The sequence below is a fragment of the Megascapheus bottae genome, chromosome 23 (genome assembly GCF_031878675.1).
Source record: "Megascapheus bottae isolate mThoBot1 chromosome 23, mThoBot2.hap1, whole genome shotgun sequence".
Lineage (NCBI taxonomy): Eukaryota > Metazoa > Chordata > Mammalia > Rodentia > Geomyidae > Megascapheus > Megascapheus bottae.
Genome location: NC_143531.1, coordinates 4,051,373 through 4,072,672, shown reverse-complemented (window position 1 = coordinate 4,072,672; position 21,300 = coordinate 4,051,373). Strand labels below are relative to the sequence as shown.

At 38.8% G+C, this 21,300-nt stretch overlaps 1 protein-coding gene across 2 annotated transcripts in view; it reads right to left on the bottom strand.

Moving 5' to 3' along the window:
• Positions 1 to 2,136: 2,136 nt before the first annotated feature.
• Positions 2,137 to 21,300, bottom strand: part of Prdm5 (PR/SET domain 5) — a 121,406-nt gene continuing 102,242 nt past the window's right edge. For both annotated transcript variants that reach the window (XM_090356634.1, XM_090356635.1), the window contains 2 exons: positions 10,674 to 10,778; positions 2,137 to 4,198 (listed from right to left, as the gene is read on the bottom strand). In XM_090356634.1, coding sequence (XP_090212760.1) covers positions 4,034 to 4,198; positions 10,674 to 10,778 — 270 coding nt within the window. In that variant the 3' untranslated portion in view covers positions 2,137 to 4,033. The remainder of the gene's footprint in view (positions 4,199 to 10,673; positions 10,779 to 21,300) is intronic.

The window sequence follows — 21,300 nt, the reverse complement described above, 5'->3', positions numbered from 1 at the left end:
GAAAGACAAAAGGTTTGTCTACAGCAGCAAGCTTTACAGCATGCAAAACAAAGGGAAGTAATTTAAACATTCTGTTTTCTGGTAATATGGAAACTGTAAAGAATTTTTATTAGCTCTAAGCCATTTACATAAAGATGTTGAGTTCTGGAAGTGGTGCTGTGGCTCATAGTAGAGCACTAGCCTTGAACCAAAGAGCTCAGGAACAGTGGTCAAGCAATGAGTTCAAGCTCCATGACAAACAAGCAAGAAGAGCGAGAGCGAGCGAGCGAGCGAGCGAGCGAGCGAGAGAGAGAGAGAGAGAGAGAGAGAGAGGGAGGGAGGGAGGGAGGGAGGGAGGGAGGGAGGGAGGGAGGGAGGGAGAGAGAGAAGCAAGGGAAGGGAGGGAGGGAGGGGGGAGGAAGGAAGGGAGGGAGGGAGAGAATGAAAGAAAAAGAAAGGAAGTAAGGAGAGAGAAAGACAAGCAAGCAAGAAAAAAAAGAAAGAGAGAAAAACCGAGTTCCATATCCAACAGAATCAGGAGAGACATGGTTAATCTTCAGGAGAAACTCAAAACGAATCCAACACAGAATGCAAACAGCATTGGTTAGAAATGTAAAAATTGTTATGGAAAGAGTAATGAGAGTTGGAGTGTACTTTGAAGTGTACTCTTTTATGAAAATGTAACTTTGGTGTTTTTATTTTTTCCCTTTGTAAATCAAGAAAGCAATCCCACATTACCCAGCACATGCCATATGGAGAATTCTGGACCATACCAGGCTTTGTAACGTTCTAGTCTTTTAATACTCCCAAGCCATCGAACATTTCCACAACGAAAATCCTTTCTAAGCCACCTAAATCCTTTTTGGAAAATGGACGGTTTATAAAAAAATAAAGATGCTCTTCTCTACAGCCCTATTTCAATATTAATTGTCATTATATCCAGAGCACAAAGGGCCAGCTTGACAAACAGGGACCTGTCTCTGATGCCATGGTCAGACTTCAGGGTTTGTGGTATTTTCAGAGTTGTCTGTTCCTTTAAGGTACAACAAATGTACTCCTCAAGTATCAAAATTATAACTCAGTATTCTTATGCCTTTTATGAGACCAAAGTTGGCATCTGTACTACAATAGCAAGGAGTAGTAAAATTAAGTCTTTCCAAAGTTTTCTCAGAATTTCTTAGGTTAAAAAAATATGTCTAATTAATAGTCAAGTTGACACAGTTGATATTGACAAGGAATTTTATTGGGGCCGTATTGGGTTTCTGACTGACTTCTGGTCACTGGCAGGTGAGGGAATTGTAGAAATTGTAGCTTATAGGAGAGCCAGGATGGGCTCCACACAATGTATAAGTACATTAACTTCAGCAAATACCAGTAAATCGAAGTTTATCTGCCGTGGTTTTCTATAGGAAGTGATTTACCCAACAGTGTGGCTTAAGAACAGCCACCAGAAACTGGTGTCGCTTGTACATGATCAGAAAGATAAGGCTAAAGACCTTTAGATATTCCACAGTAAAATATAACCCTGGATAAAGGAAGACTTAAAGTACCTTACCCTTTCCTCCTATAACCTTTTAGAAACTAAAGTTTAAAACAATTAAAGGGGTTAGGCACCATTGGCTCACTCCTATAATTATAGCTACTCAGGAGACTGAGATTGGGGATCTAGGTATGAAAAAAAAGAGAAATTGGGGAGGGGGAGGTAAGGGAAATATAAGCTAGTGATTGTGCGATGAGAATTGAGAAATTCAATATTCAAAAATATCCTGGTTATACCCAATGATACCAATTATGAAATGATTTCTGAACCTTCCCAGCATATGGAATGTCTTCAAAAATTACTTTGCCATAATTTCACTGCCAAGTGAATTTGGTTCTTTGAGAGGAAGTTCCCAACAGCTCTGGGAACAGGGAATCTCACTGAGATTACGCAACGTTAACATGGGGTGACCTTCCAGATGTCACAAATTATCACATATTCCAACGTGAAGCAACCACAACAGAGAAAGCAGCACCAAAGAACCAAGCAGGAAGCCCAGTAAGATGACTAAATTTGATAGCAGTATTAAGTATACTGTGATGATAAAGGCTGAAAGCACTTCAGACCTAGAAATACCATTGCTCAAATAAATGACACAGTCAGAAATGAGACTAAGATTTATTTTTTTTTATAAAATACAGTGTTTAACTTCAGATACAAAATGTTACTCATAACCACGTTACCTGGATACCATCTAGGTTATAATTACAGCATTTGAATTTTTAAAAGTTATTGGTAGTTAAGTTTCAAATTTAGTACTTTTGCAAGCTTTATGGATCTACTTTGAACTTTTTTTCCTCCTCCTCAACAGCTTTTTCTCTAGCTTGAACTTTTATGTGTCTTTAAAAACCTGGGTTTGTCGTGAATATGATTCTAAAATGAGATTTCTTGAAGTTGTTGAACTCTCTCTTTAGATAACTTTCTCCTTATAACCTCGAAATCCCTTAAAAATTATACCTCCTCTCTTTTGAGTAGTTTCATGATTTGAGCTTCCTTTTATTTCAATTTTATTTCATTTTGTTTTGGTCACCTCATTTTGACATGAGTATTTGATTTTATCCCATCACCTGCCCAAATAAATTGTTCATTGTATTCTGCAGCCAAACGTTTCACTGAAATAGATCCTGATGGAAGTGGTTATACTCTCACTTGGATTTTCTTTAAGGATAACAGTTGCCAGACCTGTGCTTGTATTCTGGATTCCTATTTATATGAGATGACAGGATAATTCAGGAGTTTCAGAATCATTTTCTGCCAAGGTTCTGGAAAATGTCTTCCGGGAAATGAAATGGTGATATGTTAAGAATTCCATCGCACCTTCTTGACATGGTCGGTGTATGTGCATACAGTCAGAGAGAAAGATGGTGCCTGTTCCTGACACAACCATTTGCACAGCTGTCTTGCCCCTCAAAGCCCTCAAGGACAGAGATCCTATTCTGTTTGTTGTTCTTGTATGCTGTGTATTGTTTTTAGTGTATTTGTACATTGTCAACTTCTTAAGATAACTATTAAAACCTTGTGAGGAACTGCATGATAAACAATGAAGTGTTATATTTTTTTGCATAGACCATTAGGAAATATTCCAGTCCATGGAGACTGAGTGGAAATAATGGTTCCTGAGGAGTCTATAAAATGAACAGTATGTTAATAGTTACTTTAGATCTTAAGTATCTCTTTCAGCTCATTTGCTGTATGTAGCTGCTGAAAAGATAAGCTGTTACACAAAATAGCAAGAATCTATTCCTCTAACAAGCTTGAGACTGGGAAAAATGCTTCACTTGACTCTCTTATCTGTAAATAGGTATCATGATTTCTGTCTGAATCAGAAATACCCAGTACTCACACACATACCTACTCTTAGACACACACACACACACACACACACACACACACATAATGTCTAATAGGGAAGTAAGTATATTAATAAACATCATTGTTAAATGAGAGACAGCACAGTCAGGTTGTCTGATAAACAACAGAACTAGCAGAACTAGTATTTTGCAAGGCTACAGAGTTATTTTCCCATTGGTGTCATGAATTAGCAAAACTAAAATCTGAAGCTGGGCACTGATGAGGAACATCTAAAATCCTAGCTACGCCGGAGGCTGAGCTCTGAGGATTGTGGTGTGAAGCCAGCCTTGGCAGGAGAATCTATGTGACTCTTATCTTCAATAAACTACCCCCCACAAAAAAAGGAAGAAAAAGAAATAAAAGCTGGAATGGAATTGTGGCTCAAGAGATAAAGCACTAGCCTTGAGCAAAAACAAAGCTCAGGTACAATGCCTAGGTCTTGAGTTCAAGCCTCAGGACTGGCACAAAAACAAACAAAACCCTTTTTATTTATTTATTCATTTTTGTGTGTATGTGTATCTATAAAGTCTAAAGTAGGTAGATAAGAACTATGAGATCCGCCAATGATTTTTAGCAGTTTCTCTGTTATGCTGATCAGGTGAGAAAAATCTGGGATTTCTCTTAAGAGCCCCTGTGAATGGTGTAATTGCGTTCCAGGTACCATCAGCTGTCTGCGATGCTGTGGATATTATCCATATGCACCTTGAGGTAGTCAGTCCTGGTAAACTTCTTATGGCAAAACTGGCATTCTGCCAGAGGACGGTTGGGGTTATGAGTCATCTTGTGTCGGATCAACATTTTCTTCAGGCTAAATGCCAAGTCACAAACCTAGAAAAGACCCCAAAATATCAATCATATCATACCGAAAAACCTGAGGTACCCCAACTTGTTATTTATTTTATAAAATCCCTGCTTTTGTCAAGTACGCACTAACATTTATTCCAAACTGTTCTTGGAACAATGGAATTTAAGATCAGGTCAAAAAAAATAGTTTCAAGTATTATCTTTCTCTCCTCCCACTTCTACATTTAAACAATCCTCGAAAAATAACTCTCTTGTAACACACCTTTCTTATCTAAAGAGGGTATATTTACCTCCAAAGCAAAATACCTTCCAGTCCACAAATGCCTCCCCTCAGGGCATAAATAACACAAGCCATTTCTCAGTTACCTTTCCAATCAAGATCCAAATTTTGATATCACTGACTAACTGCTTTAAGCAACATGTGCAAATTTATGACACACTAGCCCATCTAATTCCATTTCTTCCCCCCCCTTGTGTGTGTGTGTGTGTGTGTGTGTGTATCTTGCTTAACTGAAGACTAGAAAAAGTTTACATAAGCTCTGCCATAATGAAACCTGGCTCAGTCTACACTAAACCACTTCATAATTAAAACTGTAAAAATGAAAAAAGGAACGTAAAGTATAGTTACTTCAATTACAAAAGAAAATGAAACAGAATTCAAAGTTTGATGTTACACGAAATTCCACTCATATGAAGTACTTACAGAATAAGACATACTTACATGATGTGAAAAGCATAATGGATGTAATGAGAAAGGAAAATGGCTTTGCAAAAGTACTCTGAAAAATTATGTTCATTATGTCAGGCTCAGAGAAACCATGTTTTCTCTCAGATGTGGAAGTCAGAAATAAATGATAACCATATGAATACATGCAAAAGATATATACAGATATACACCAACTCGCTGAAGTATGGTATACATAGGAGAAGATTCTAATGGTGTAACTATTTTGAACAACTGGTTCATAGTTGAGCAAAATGAATACCAGAAATTGAAACATATATTGTCAAGGATGGGTGAGGTTAAGGGGAAGGGAATATGAATGGAGAAGAAGAGGGTGGATGAGTAAGACAAATACTCCATGTACATAGGTAAAAATGGAACCAGGTGCTGGGTGCAAGTGGCTCAGGCCTATAATCCTGGCTACTCACTAGGGTAAGATATGAGAGTCATGGTTTGAAGCTAGCCTGTGATTCTCTTATCTCCAATTAATCAGAGAAAAAGTTCGAAGTGGCACCGTGGCTCAAGTGAGAGAGCACTAGTCTTGAGCAAAAGGAGCCCAGGAACAGCATGTAGGCCCAGAGTTCAACCTCAAGACTGGAGGTGGGGGGACAGAACCAGATTATTTGAGGGGATATATGAGGAGGTGGGGAGAATGACATTAGGGTGACATTGATCAAGATGCATAATACTCACAAACAGACATGCTGACTTGAAATCCCTTTGCATAACTACTTCAACATTATATAACGAGTTAAGGCTATATAATATGTGTACACATACATGTAAGATTGTACATACACGTGTCTATGTATACACATTCATATGTGATCATATTAATATTGATGTGTGTGAATGTATACATACTTGGTGTACAGGTGTGCATCTATTGTATATGAAACATATATGTGAAATAAATATGAAAGCTTCTGTGGGGAATTTGACTTTTTGGGAAAATGGAGAAAGAAGGGAGGAAGAATGGAAGGAAAGTAGGAAGGAAGCAAAAAAAGAGAGAAAAGCAATCTTATGAGCAATATAAACAAATACTTTCCTAAGCCATGTAAATTTGAAGAAAATAAAGAGGACCTCAATGAAAAGTATTTTTCAGGTGAAATAAATGGAGAATATTTTTCTATCTTAAATTCATGTTCATAAAGATTTTTTTTTAAAAAAAACCTAGCATGCTTTATTTCTTTGTTCCTTTCTTAAACCCAATGCCAAAGTGAACTCTTGACTGTAAATTCTTCATTAGTTTTCAGTGGAAACCAGGTTCACAGTAAACTTCTCAGGGTTCCTTCCCTCTTTAACATTACCCTGCAGCCTCTTTTCCCTCACTCAGGGTCACTTCCGTAGAGAATTCTTTCCTGACTAATCTATGGGCTACAATCCTTCCCCTTTTTCTTTTTAATATTTTTTAAAATCATAGACTGAAATTATTTGTTTAATCATATAATCTACAAGACCATAAGATTTGGAGAAAGGGGAGCTTGTGTCTTGTGGCTACTGGTGTCTAGCACAATATGTGAGCAATTTCCACTTGCTAACTCACTCAATCCTCACTACCACCTCCTTAAAACACATCTGAGGGCCATGAGTTTGGCTTAAGGGTAGAGTGCTTGCCTGGTATGCGTGAAGACCTAGGTTCAATTCCTTGGTACCACATACATACAAAAAGCCGGAAGTGGTGTTGTGGCTCAAGTGGCAGAACTCTAGCCTTGAGAAAGCTCAGTGCTCAGGCCCTGAGTTCAAGCCCCAGCACTGGCAAAAAAAAAAAATCATCAGAGTTTTAATTCTTCCCATTTTGACATAGACACAGGGAAGCTTAACCAAATTTTCCAAGTTCATAGAACTTGGTAATTCTTTCCAGAATTTCAGTCTAGACAGTCTGGGCTTAGAATCTCCATAACCTCCCAAGGGCCAACTGTTACCGAAGACTCTTCATATCAAACAGAGATGGGGGTGAACTCTCCATTTCCCATTTGTCTGGCTGACACCATTTTAAAAAAATGACATAGGGAATAGAAAGAGGGTTCGTGTTAGTTCACCTTACCAGATTACAGGAGGAATAGCAAGTCAAGTCTGTTTCCAGAGTCCAATGGGAAAAATCATAGCAACAGCAAACAGGAGAAAATGGGAAGGAAGTTGAGCAAGATGCTGAAGTCGTTGACAATGGCTATGAGTGAAAGAAGGCCCAGAAGCTTCACACAGGAGACATGATGGGAACCACCCAACAGAGGGTTGAATGAGGGCCAGACTGGGGATTCAATGTCAACTTAGTACCTGGTATCACACTTGCAAAACGCTCTATCTACACAGTAAAAGCTTTGTGCAAGAGCTTAAGAGTAGTCGTTAAAAGATTTCCAATGATGCTCCGGATAAATCAGCCAAATGTATGGATGATTACAGTTTCTTCAAAAGAGAGGAAAGCAAAAAAAAAAAAAAATTCACATAGCCCAATGGTGATATTCCCATTTCTTTCCTTCCACTTTTGAATCTCATCTGAACCTTTACCCTATTTCTCTAGACAGTGTTCATTTGTACACCAAACAATGAGAAGTCTTTCTTCTTATAATAACACTAGGCTAGTGAAAACTATTTTTGTTTTATAATAAAGTGAAACAGCTATTAATAGAAAGAACCTCGAGAAATGGAAATTTGTATTTCCTACACACATCTTCAGATAACAAACAGGAATTAGAATGTGACTATCAATTCACTGAGGTATAAGATGACAACAAATGCACTGTTTTTTCCTGGTGAGTCCACAGTCTAAGGAGATATACTGGTTATGTCATAAGCATAGTGCAAAGAGAGTCATGTAGACAAGTGCAATGAATGGATCTAAGGGATAAGGTGGCACTAGAAGCACAGGTGTGTGTGTGTGTGTGTGTGTGTGTGTGTGTGTGTGTGTAACATGGGGAGTGTCAATTATATCCTAAGGAAAGTGAAAGTATTTAGGAAGTGGGAAGAAGATATGCGGACAGACTGCTGGTATGAATGGTTTATCTAGGGAGTGGAATTAGCTCACTAAGATTAATGATTAAAATTCAGTAGAGCTGGGCACAGTGGTTCAACATCTATAATCCCAGCTAATGAGGAGGCTAAGATCTGAGGATCATGGTTCAAAGCTAGCCCAGACACTAAAGTCCATGAGACTCTTATCTCCAATTAACCAGTAGGAAATCGGAAGTGGCACTGAGGCTCAAAGAGTAGGGCAGTAGCATTGAGACCATGCCCAGGCCCAGAGTCCAAGCCCCATGACTGACAAAAAAAAAGTCATTTGAGAATTAACTTGAAAAGGATAGAAATAGACTCGGAATGTCCTGATAATCAGAAAAGAAAGTAGCAGTATATTGTAAATGCATCCAAGGATTCTAAATAGAAGCTGAAGTCCAAACGTCATTTATGCTGCCATATGGAAAGTATGAAATTGGCATCAGAGAGCACAGCACTATTATTCATTTCAAACCAGCAATGAGGTTGACAGTTCACATAGTGGTTTATTTATTTGTTCATTCATTCATTCATTCATTCATTCAAATAGCCACTAAATGCTTTTATGTGGGGCTTGAAGACAGAGGAAGAAATAATGGAAACAAATCCCTATTTCTTAATAGATGAACTCTAGCACAGATACACATCTGGAGTAGATATAGGCCCTATAAAGAATAAGCTGGGGTATGAGCTAAGGTGATACAGGTGATACAGATACAGGAGACATTAATGTGGACAGACACCTGAAGAGAAGCACAGGAGCCAGCCATAAAGACATGCAAGGAGCGATGTTAACGCAGAGGAAATGGCAAATACAAAAACCTGGATGGAAGGGCATTTCCAGTGTGTGCAAGGGATGAAAACTGGCCATGTGACCAGAGAACTATGCAGAGTGAGGGTCACGTCAGAAAGCTTAGGACTTGAGGCTGCGGAGTGCAGATCACACAAGGCCCGGCAGACCCCAGTAAAGCTTTGGTTTCCACCTTAAATGAGACTCCAGTTGTGGGGGATTTGTATAAACGTATATTATCTGTATTTATTATATAGAAAATCTATCCTTGAGCTACCTATCTCCTATTTATCATTTATCTATCATCTACTTGTCCACTATCTATCTATCTATCTATCTATCTATCTATCTATCTATCCATCTATGTCATCATCATCATCATCATCATCAATCTATCTTACATTCTAAGTGACAAGTTTATGACAGTGTTAGAGGAAAACCAGAAGATGACAGATAAGCTAAGAACAATGTTCTAGAAGAAAATAGCATCAGGACATGTAGTCATCATTTAGATTACTAACTTATTTGACAATCATATTTACCAGGTTGGATATCATGTGAAAATGACAATGGTGCTTTAGCATTGACAAATCTATAGGAAGACCCGAGGTGATGTCATATTCAAAGATTAATTCAAAACTGAGCAAACTTACATGGAAGAGCAAAACTTGTGGAAACAACAGAAGGGCCAATTAGTTTTATTTTGGTGGTACTAGGATTTGAATTCAGGGCCTCACAGTTACTATACTGGTGTTTTACCACCCAAGTCACACCTGCTCGTCACTGGTTATGAGTCTATTTTTCCTGAGGAAATAGCTTACAAAAATATTCAACAAAAATATTCGTGCTCATTCACCATGAACATAAATGCAGGCACCCAATAGATCCCTGGAAGCTGTACCACTAAATCATATGATGAGCTTTTGCCTTTATGAACATGCTTCCAGTAAAAGCCATAAGTTAAAGAAATTGAAACTAAGCTCGTGTTACAGTTGAGAATAAGATGGTATATGCACAAATTTCCTTCTCTACAATCAGTTTTTTCCTTACAGGAGTAAATTGTGGATAAATTTGCTTTTCTGAGTAGACACATTTGGAATGTTTCATTGTCTTAACCTCACCAAAGGACAAGAAGATGTTTCCTTTCTTAGTGACCCCATGCTGCATGCTATAACCATGGGAAAATGCCAAGGGAACCAAGTTCTCAAGTTTCTCTCAATATTGCCAGAGAATTCGCTGTGCTACTTCACATATTACTGCATCAGTGCTTCTTCTACCTTAATAGTTTTGATATTTAGGCATCAAAAATATTCTCATGCTTGGCCAAGCACTTGTGACAACTCTATCATGAGCAAACTCTGGCAGAAGACTATGCCATTGGTTAAGAAATCATGTTTCCCACCAAATGAATCAATGCTCAAGTTACATTTATGGACAACATTTTTGTAAACAAAAATGTCAATTGAGTCCATTTCAATTCAAACGTTATAAGCAGAAAATTTCAGTTTTACTTAACACAAAGAAGTTTACACATATATTGGACATATACTGTTTGAATTTCACAAAATAAATAACTGTAACTAGCCAAATCTTTGGTTTAAGCGTCATTAACCTGTCAAAAACACAGGAAAGCTGACTGAATGCATCATAAATTGACCCTATTGGAGAACAAGTTCATGGCATTGCAATAGTGTAGGTTTGCCTTAAAGAAAGTCAAAATTTATTTCCTGCTAGAAAACCACAGTGAGCAAAAACCTACAATGTGATGTTATGGATTATGCGATCAGAAATTACAACAACACAGATGTTAACAGGCATTGATTTTAGTTAATTGCCCTGAGTGTAGAAGAAACAAACACCTGGATGAACTTGTACATGCACATGTGTGTACATGCACACACATTCTCTCTCACACACAGACTAGTACCCATGCATGTTGGCACCCTTTCTGCTATTGGTGGATACCAGGCAAAGAAAAGAGGAGAGAAACTCACATCACACTGAAAGGGCTTTTCTCCTGTGTGTGTCCTCTTGTGCTCATCCAGGCCACGTTTCTGGCTGAAAGCCTTGCTGCATTCAGAGCACTGGTACGGCTTCTCCTGCAGGCAAAGAGAGAGACCAGGAAGACACGAGTGAGAGACAACCAGCTGTCCGTGGGCAGGTGTTAGGGTGGACAGTGAACTGAGGCCTTGGTGAAGCTGTAGCAGTCACAAAGGGGGATTGTAGCTACTGTAAAATGTTAAGTTAAAGCAGTAATCACCATTTGATGGACATGGAAAGCCCCTGGTTGACAGTATTTGCTAAGGGCAACATACGACCGAGCTGTACTTTATTAGAGATGACAAAGTTGGTCTTTGGGTGAGTGCTGTTTAGACAAACTTGTAGTTATTTCCTTTGGCTTAGAAGTACCATAAAAATTGAATTGACTGAGATAATAAGAGTGTCATCGACTGAGAAAGCAGAGATGTCCAGAGAGAGATTGTACAAGCAATTGACTGTCTCATAGGAATTTGGGGGAAAAACTAAAATTTCACCAGAAGTTCAGGTGTAAGTTTTAAAAGTCAAAGCTTGATTTTAATTAACGTTTTGTCATTTTTATAACCCCATGTCCTGGTTAAATGCTCTTTCAAAAAAACCAAAATTTATTATTATTATTATTATTATTATTATTATTATTATTATTATTATATATTTATTGCTGGTCCTGGATCTTGAACTTTGAGCATGAGTATTATCCCTAAGCTCCTTTTGCTCAAGGCTAGCAGGCACTCTATCACTTGAACCACAGAACCACTTCCAGCCTTTTGTGTGATTAATTGGAAAAAAGAGTCTTACAGATATTTCTGCATAGGATGGCTTTGAACCATGATGCTCAGATCTCAATCTCTTGAGCTACCAGTGTCGCGCTTAACATTAATTTTTTTAAATGAACTGTATTGTTGTTGACCACAGATTCTTAAGGAAAAGGTAGATGCCAAAAGGAAGGAAAAATGTGCCCAAATTTCCTTAGTCATCAATTGTCACTGGAACCATAATTTTAGCATGTATTGAATTGTGAAAATAATAAATTAAACATAAATTTACAAAGAATATGCAATTCATATGAATAATAAATTATTACCGAGTGTAACAGCAGAAAGACTGTTTTGAATTTAGGGAAATTGTAATGAGAACTTTTCTTTTTCAAAATATATCTTGAAAGTACTTATAAACACCGATTTAGAATGAGAGATTATAAAAACTTATTTCAAATTTCATTTTTTTTTGTCAGTCATGGGGCTTGAACTTAGGGCTTGGGCACTGTCCCTGAGCTCTTCAGCTCAAGGCTAGTGCTCTACCACTTTGAGCCAAAGTACCACTTCCAGTTTTCTTGTGTTTGGAGATAAGAATTTCTGGGTCTTTTCCAGCCCAGGATGGCTTTGAACTGAGATCCTCATATCTCAGCCTCCTGAGTAGCTAGGATTACAGGGGCGAGCCACCAGTGCCCAACTTCAAATTTCATTTTATGTTAACATGTTATATATTTACACCTGCTATTAAAAATTAGCTTTGTTTTTGCAGACCAACAACACTATGTAAGCAATAAGACAGATTTGCAGGTGCCAACCAGCTACCTGAAGGGAACAAACCTTTCCCATACAGGTGACAACATGTAAATGCCTTCCCAGCTCTGGAGGGACAGAAAAGCCCACTCTCATGACTGGCTCACCATTTCCTGCCTTTTTTTTTGCATTTTCATGGTTCATGGATGAAAAATTCCTAAGCAACAAAGAGTATTATTGTTTTTATCTTGTGTGATTGTTGCTCTTAATGTAGTATTTCTAGTAGTATTTCTCTTCTCTTTTTCTTTGTCCTTATGTTTAATCTCATGTTCTTACTGTATTTGACTTTGTTACCTGGTATATGGTATATATGTTTATTTGAAATAGGGAAGGGAAGGAGGGAAACAGGATAACTGGGAAGGAAATGGGGACAAGAACATAAGAAGGGGTATCAATGTGTGAGAAGTAATGCACCTACTACCTGACAATTCTAACTGTAATCCCTCTATACATTATCATGACAAATTTTTTTTAAAGAAAACAAAGTACAGCAAGAAGCTGGATGCTAGTGGCTTATTCCTGTAATTCAGCTACTCAGGAGGTTGAGATCTGAGGATCCTAGTTTGAAGCCAACTTGGGCAGAAAAGTCCTCAGAAGATTATGACCTCCAATTAACCACTCAAAAAAAACAAAAGCAAAAGCAAATGGAAAAGAAAAAGAAAAAAGAAAAATTGGAAGTTGTGCTGTGGCTCAAAGTAATAAAGTGCTAGCCTTGAGCAAAATAGCTCAGGGATAGTGCCCAGGCCCTGAGTTCATGCCTCACAATTGACAATGAAAAAAACAAGAAAGAATAGAACCAGGGGTGAGCAGAATGATGACCATGAAGCCAGAGGAAGACAGGGTAGTGACCTAGATGGAAGGTGGTCAATGAAAAAACAGGGAGAAAATGAGGAAAGACGTGACATTGTACTGAATGTACTCAAAACCTGTCTTAGGTAACTATAACTGCTCTGTATGTCACTTTTACCATTAAAAAACATGGGAGATAGGTCAAGAAGAAGATTGGATGGGAAAGGAGCTTCACAAAACGTCCTAGCCATTTTGAACCAAATGATTCTAGTTTGTGTTGGATGCATGAAGGTCCCAGATAAGAGAAGGACCCAGAGGATGGGGCTGGGAGTGTAGCCTAGTGGTAGAGTGCTTGCCTAGCATGCATGAAGCCCTGGGTTTGATACCTCAGTATCACATACACAGAAAAAGAAGGAAGTGGTACTGTGGCTCAAGTGGCAGAGCCATAGCCTTGAGAAAGCCCTTGCTCAGGCCCTGAGTTCAAGCCCTAAGACTGGCAAAAAAAAGAGAAAGTTTAGGACTCTGAAGACACAGAATGAGTTCCTGTGGCCAGGAGGGGAAAGAGAATTATATAGAAAAGCATTTTTGTGCTATATTTTTTTTTGCTGAATTATCTAAGGTGCATTATGCAGTCTGAGTTACACCAAATTGAGGAAAAGGAGATGGAAGAGGAGGTGCTCGAGACGGTGCAGAGAAAACAGTTCTGATGTCTAAAGTCATGTCCTTCCTCTGCAGAGTGGGGAAACAGTGTCTGTACCCTAAAATATCACAAGATTGATGAGGAGCTGAACTAATCAGGACTGAAGCCTCGCTTTAAAATGCCATTAGGAGAAACTAAAGGCTAATAACCATGAAGTCACTTCTCATCCATTCAGATAACTAATGACCTGAGTCCATTTGTAAATATCACTATCATCTGTATTCTAAAAAAAAAATCAAGCCCCTTGAAAAAGGGAGCATTTACTGGGTGCTGGTGACTCACACATTTGATCCTAGCTACTCTCTAAGGAGGCCAAGATCTAAGGGTTACTGTTCAATGCCAGTAGGAATGTCCATGAGATCACCAATTAACCACTGAAAAGCCAGAAGTGATGATGTGGCTCAAGTGGAAGAGTGCTAGCCCTGAGCGAAAAAGCTCTGAGTACCCAGACCCTGAATTCACACACACACACACACACACACACACACACACACGCACGCACACACACACGCACGCATGCACGCACATTCACTCATACAAAAGTACAAAAAATATCACACTGTGTATACTTTTAAGTAATCACTTTTGCTTCATTACATTATCTTTTATAAGCATCAAATCCTTTTACAAACGTGCAACAACTACTCACTTTTAATGTTACATACAGTGTTTCAGTCAATGGTTACAGCATCATTAACTTAAAGCCATTCTCCAGCGATGGGTACTTACCTTTCATCACAAATGATGCTGCTGTAGCGGTTTTGCTCACAGAAAGCAAACATATGTGAGGGCAGTTCCAGAGGGTCTCACATCTAACTTGTCTAGGATTGGCCACATATGTCTACAAGTCAATAAACCATCTTTTCACACCAGATCCTTGGTATTCTTGTAAGCCTACTACTTGGTTTTTATAAAGTCTGAGAATCTCCTTGGGTTTCATGAGTGTATACAAATGTACAGTCATGGTAAAGAATTCTCCAACTTACCATGATCTAAAAAACTTATCTGGAGGTTTTTTTGTTTAAACTTGAAAATGTGTTTACAGAATAGGTAACTTGTAATCAAAACAAAGTTCTTTTCTTTCTTCCTACCCTTCCTTCCTGCCTGCTTTCCTTTCTTCCTTCCCTCCCTCCCTCCTCTCCATGATTTCCTTCCTTTTCCCATCCAGAGGCTTGGATTCAGGGCCTCTCATTCTCCCTCAGCTTATTATGCTCAAGGCTGGTGCTTTATTGCCCGAGCCACAGCTCCACTTAGGGCTTTCTGATGGTTACAAGGACACAACAGTCTTTTGGATTTGTCTGTCTTGGCTAGCTTCTCACCATGATCCTCAGATCTCAGCATCTTGAGTAGTTAGAATTATAGATATGAGCCAACAATGCCTGGCTTACAAATTTATTTCTTGCATTTCAGAGGCTGGGGGTTGAATGTGTTGTCAACACAGCTGGGTGGTAGTGAGGACTTTGTGGGGGTGCACACTTCCTGCCTCATGCAGAAGAAGGAAAACACTGGCTTATTTTGTTCCTTATACAAGTAAGGTGGAGCTGCCATGACGTAATCATGGCCCAAAGACCCTATCTCTTAATACATTTACTTTCAATACATGAACTTGAGGAATAGAAGAACACTCAGGCCACTGTAATGCCCAGTATGGAAGCATTGTTAGTTTGTATAATCAGCACAGTTTGGTTTTAACAGTTTGCTTTTTGTGATTTCTTATAATCTTATGCTTTCAAGGATCAATTGGTGGTACACTCTGTATTTAATTAATAATCTTTGTTTTCATTTGCTTTGAGTGTCCACAAATCCCTGTGGATGTATAATAGACTCATTCTATTCAATTCTTTATGTCTCTTAACTTTTTCACATTTCTGTGTCATTTTGTACTTCAGGCACAGTGAAAAAGAAACAATGAATAAAGGAAACTTCAGCGTTTTTGATCAATTCTGTCTAGTTACTATTTAATAAGACCATTGGAATATTTAATCAATCCTATTTTAATTTTTCTTTTCCAATTCTATTTTAGTTTTTGTGTGTGAATTTCCTTCTTACCTGTGTTAATTATGCCCATTTCAAAATATCCCTGGCACTTAGCTCATTTTCCTTATCAGATAAATCATTAAGTTTTAAGGAAATTTAGTTCTACTCTGTGATTTTTCCTGTCTCCTGCTCATGACTGGTTTCCTCAAGTGTTTGTGGAATCTGAAATCATGAGCTCGTGTTGAGAGGTCTTTATCTGTTAAAATCCTATGATGCCCTCAAGACCCCTCAATGCTCATGTGCATTTACTTCTGCTATCGATCATAGGCCATCTGACACTTTTCTTGCCTTAGGATTTTCTCAAAAGGCAAATAGTGGGAATTTACCAAAGCTCCATATCCACTGGAGGAAAGGACTGTGCTACCAGCCCTGAGGAAAGCTCCTTCCTAGTTAGCGATTTACTTCAAAATAATTGACTGTCTCAGCACCAACCTTTGCCATAGGTACATCTTTTCTACTCTCTACTCTCATGGTGAGTACAGCCTTTGTCCAGGTTCCTGAGCCTCATGGTAACTCCAGGCAACTCTAACCTGAACACTCAGCTTGTCTTCCTTCCCACAATGCCATGGGAAACCAGCTCTCCCAGTCACCAAGACTGTTGACACCTCACTGGAGCTCTCAGCTTCAGTCCTTCAGTCTTGTTTGGTGGATCCACATCTTATAAAGTAGATCACTGAAACACCATTTTATTCTAATTTCTGTAATCTTTTTTTGTCTATCTTTCCCCTCTACTTTGGGGGCCTATAATATGAGCGTGCCTTTTTTTTTTCTGGTCCTAGGATTTTGAACTCTAGGCCTAGGCTCTGTCCCTGAGCTTCTTTTGCTCAGTTAGTGCTCTACCACTTGAACTGTAGTGCCACTTCCAGCTTTTCCTGAGTAGTTTATCAGAGAGAAAAAAAAGTCTCATGGACTTTCCTTTTCCAGCTTGGTTTTAACCAGGATCCTCAGATCTGTTTCCTGAATAGGTAGGATTACAGGTGTGAGCCACTGGTGCCATGTAAGCACTCAATCTTATTCCATAAAATTATTATGTAAAGTGCTAGAAAGTTATATTATGTTCTATATAATACACATATGCTATGTTATATGGACTCTGAATAATACCTTTTAAACTCACTAGCTGGATTTAACTAAAGACAAAATGATTAGGTTCTTGATTAATTCTGTTTCTCAATGATTACATGGTTTAATTGCAAAATAGTTTGTCATTGTCACCAGGGAATTATTACCAAAAAAGAGGCAATCTATTTATCAATTGAGCTGTGTAATCTATCAAAGGGGAAATTAATCATGAGTCTAATCTGTCCAGCTTTAATCAACCAAAATTAGGCACAATTCGTTTATAAGCTAGGCTTTATGGTGCTCTGTGGCCCATACCTTGGAATATTGCTAATAAAAAGTCATTTCTGTGTTGCTAATGGCCTTCTATACAAAAATTAAAAAAACCCAGAAGCTTCAACTATTATAAAGCTTTTTGTGTGTTTTGCTTCATCCAAGATAAACTGAAATAACATTTCTCAACATCATTTAAGAAAGCCCTATAGATCAAGAAAGCTATATTTTGTATAAGCCTAGAAGGATTTCCTTTTAGTTTAACAAAAGATTGCTTACCAGGAAGCAATAAAGCCTGATCCTACTACACAAATGCAAAGGAAAGGAGAGACCATTCAGAATCTTTGTAGGGACCCACCCATGAACAAGAGGCAGACAACCTAAAGATTTCCACTGGCCTCGTTTCATCAAACCACAGGCAAATGGTGACAGAAAATAAAACAAACACACTCTCTCTCCTTTGAAGTCAGAGGCCAAGGTAAAAGCGTTAAAGTTTAGAATGATGAGTGCTCATTTTGTGACTGATAACTGAATGTATGTAAAGAACCTTGAGCTGCTTCTTGGCAACTTCAACTTAGGGACAATACAGTAGTTCCTCTTTTGTTATGAGAATTCATTCAGTACATGCCTCATCTGTCTCTAGTTCGATGCAGTAACACAACTACAGTGCTCATACTCAGTGATATAATTTCCATGAGGGCAACTTAGATATGACATATAACTATTAAGGGCAATCAGATATGGAAGTAAATCTTTCACACAGGGCAAGTTAAGATACAAAGGCCATCTAATCATCTCAATTAATTTAACTGGGCTACTTTTACAGCTATGGATTCTTACTTACCCTATGAAAGTTCAGGAAAACAATGGCTTTTGCTGATCATTTCTCATTTCAAAACGTAAAAGAAAATCTTAAGAATTAATAAAGCAGTTGGGTACCAGTGGTTCATATATGTAATCCTAGGTATGACTCAAGAGGCTAATATCTGAAGATCATGATTCAAAGTCGGCCTGGGCAGGAAAGTTTATGAGACTCCTATTTCCAATTAGCCAATTAGGCACCAAAGCAGCCAGAAGTAAAGTTGTGGATCGAGTGCACTGGCCTTGAGCAAAAACACTTAGGATAGTGCCCCTGCATTCAAGTCCCAACAACAACATAATTGATGACACATGGATGTGCAGTAGATTTCAAAAATGCAAAATTTCTAAATAAAAAAATCATGAATGTTTTTGCTTCCCCTTTTCTGAGCTGTCCAAGACATGGTTTTATTGGTTCTTGAAGCACAAAACTAGAAACTATGGCCTACCTGAAACAACCAACTTACCAACAAAAGGAATGCATTCTATCATTAAAAGGTCTGGGTCAAAACTATAACCCTCCAACTCCCTCATCAGCAACGTGTCTCTTTTTTTTTTTTTTTTTGCCAGTCCTGGGCTTGAACTCAGGGCCTGAGCTCTGTCCTTGGACTCTCAAGGCTGGAGCTCTACCACTTGAGCCTCAGCACCACTTCCAGCTTTTCTCTATATATGTAGTACCAAGGAATCGAACCCGGATCTTCGTGCATGCTAGGCAAGCACTTTAACCTCTAGGCCAACTCCCGGCCAACATGTCTCTTTTTATTCAGTTGTGGAATATGGAACCTCTGATATAAAAATCACATTCTGCCTGCTTGATTCTCTGTCTGGCCAGCCTGCACATGGAAAAGTCCATTGGCCAAAGCTTCTCTAGACAAGGCCCAGAGCAGCTGAAGCTATGCTGTATACAGTCTACAGCAAACTTTTCAACCTAGGCACCCTGAAAACTTAGGCTTAGGCAATGCTGTGCTGTGGAGACCGGTCCCACCACCTAACAGATACCAGTAGCACACCTCAAACCACAAGATATGACAACCTAAATTATCTCCATACAATGACACAATCTCTACAGAATTTCACCTACTGAAGGTAAAATTCCAGGAGCAGTGGATAGCTGCAGTAGTGAATACCTTCAGAAGCTATTTACATTGAAATACCATGGTTCTTACAGTTGGATTCACTGATGCCTTCATAACATACAATAAGAAACAAATTAATGCAAAAGTTAGCATGTACATGACCATCATAGAAATGTTAAGGTTCTATGATGCCCTAAACTTGCTGTACCACGTTTTTACTTTTACTATACACCAGAAATACAGAATTAGGAGCTGCCTCTGGTTTGTAAGCCACACTTTGAATAGTGCCATCTAGAATAAAACTGTCTTTGCTTATGGAATAACCATAATTCAATTGTGTCTTCATGTAGGCAAACACAATCTACAATACCTCATGTGCAGGAGACTACCTGCCTCCAGAATCATATAAAGCATTGTGACTTAAGTGCCATTTAAAGATGAGTGCTTGTAACTGAAACCTTTAATCCTAGTTATTCAGGAGACTGAGGATCCTAGTTCAAAGCTAGCCTGGGAAAAAATGTTTTTCAGGCTCCTATCTCAAATTAATCATCAAAAAGCCAGAAGTGGAGCTGTGGTTCAAGTGGAAGAGCCCCAACCTTGAGTAAAACATCAAGAGAGCACGTGCATGTACGTGTGCACACAAACACACACACACTACACTCACAACACACACACACATACACACATATGCGCACATGCACATGTACACTACATTTTTTTAACTTTACAAATAAAAATTCAAGCTTATTCACAGGAGAAGCATGAATACATGTTCGTTTTACTTGAGAATACAGGAGGATTCACTATTTTGATTCTGTAGGGTTAAAAATTTCTCCATAATTAGCAACAAGCACTTTAAAAAGATCCCTACTTTGACATTATAGTAAATGCTTAACATCACTGTACTCCTATTTCTGATGTCATATCTGTCTTTTTTCCCCAGGGGAAACCCCTGGGATCTGAAGAAGCCAGACCTTATAAATACGCACCCCTCCTGGCTGCTCAGAGACAGCCCTGTGCTCTGCCCAGCTTATTATCAACCACAAAACTGCACCCGGGCCAGCAGGCCTCTCCTTGACCCACCTTTCTTCTCTTCCCAGCATGCTTTGGATATTTATGACATCTGGCATCCAGGGCCCCACAGCATGGAGGAGCTGATGACAGCATGCACACCTAACACTATATCTCACACACTAGATCATCAAAGAAGAAAAAGGGAGCCCCAGGCCACAGCATCTGCAGTAGTCCTGACCAGTACCCAGCGCTCGGCCTTGGTCTGCACTCCTCAGTATAGAGGAGATGATGATGGAAGCCACACGGCTTTGGGGTTCCTCCACTTTTGATAGTGAGAACGGCTCTGTGAACTAAATGTGACTACTAGGTTCTATGGAACAGCAAACGTGCAGGGCGATCGGAGGTGAAATTTAGAGATGGGTTTGCCAGGATGGTCCATAGGTTCCCCTTACACCATCCAGGGGACCGCAGGCCGTACTTATGTGTGTCTCACAGCCGCTCTTCATGGTCCTATTTCTGCAAGTGTTTGCATCACACTGCACCCTCTAACAGCAGCTCTGCCCGGGAAAACTTTTGCACATATTGATAACCTTTTATGGATATTCTGTCTTATTTTTAAAGCTGGTTGTGATGCTTCAGCAGATGACAAAACATACCTGTGGACCAATAAATAATGTACCTAAGAGTTGTAATTCTCAAAAGTAGGAACGCTATATAAAGCTGGGTTCCACATAACACACCCATAATTGCTTTTGCATGATGGCTAATGGAAAACACATTTCCTCCAAATTAGGAGAAATGAATTGTGCAATCCACATATAGAAAACTAAAAATAAGAACAGTAAATAAAACCATATATATGTATATGTGTGTGTATGTTTCATTGTTCAAGTTGTATAGTCCAAATTAAAAACAAGGCAGGCACTTGGTCTCTTCTTAGTTAATCCTTGAATTATTACTTCTCCCACGATCATGCGTGGAATTGGAATAACTGTACAGTCAGAAAATCTTGCCACTTGCATGGAGGTGATACAGTTTGGCAGAAAATAAGCAAAGAATCATACATTCTAGCCCCCAAACATGTTCTGCTGAGACTGCAGGAATGCATTTAGAAAAGTCACCTGCGGCTCAAAGAGCCACTCAAGAGGCTAAGAGCCGAGAATCTCAGTTCAAGGAAATAAACTTTGTGGGACTTTTATCTCCAAATGAGCAA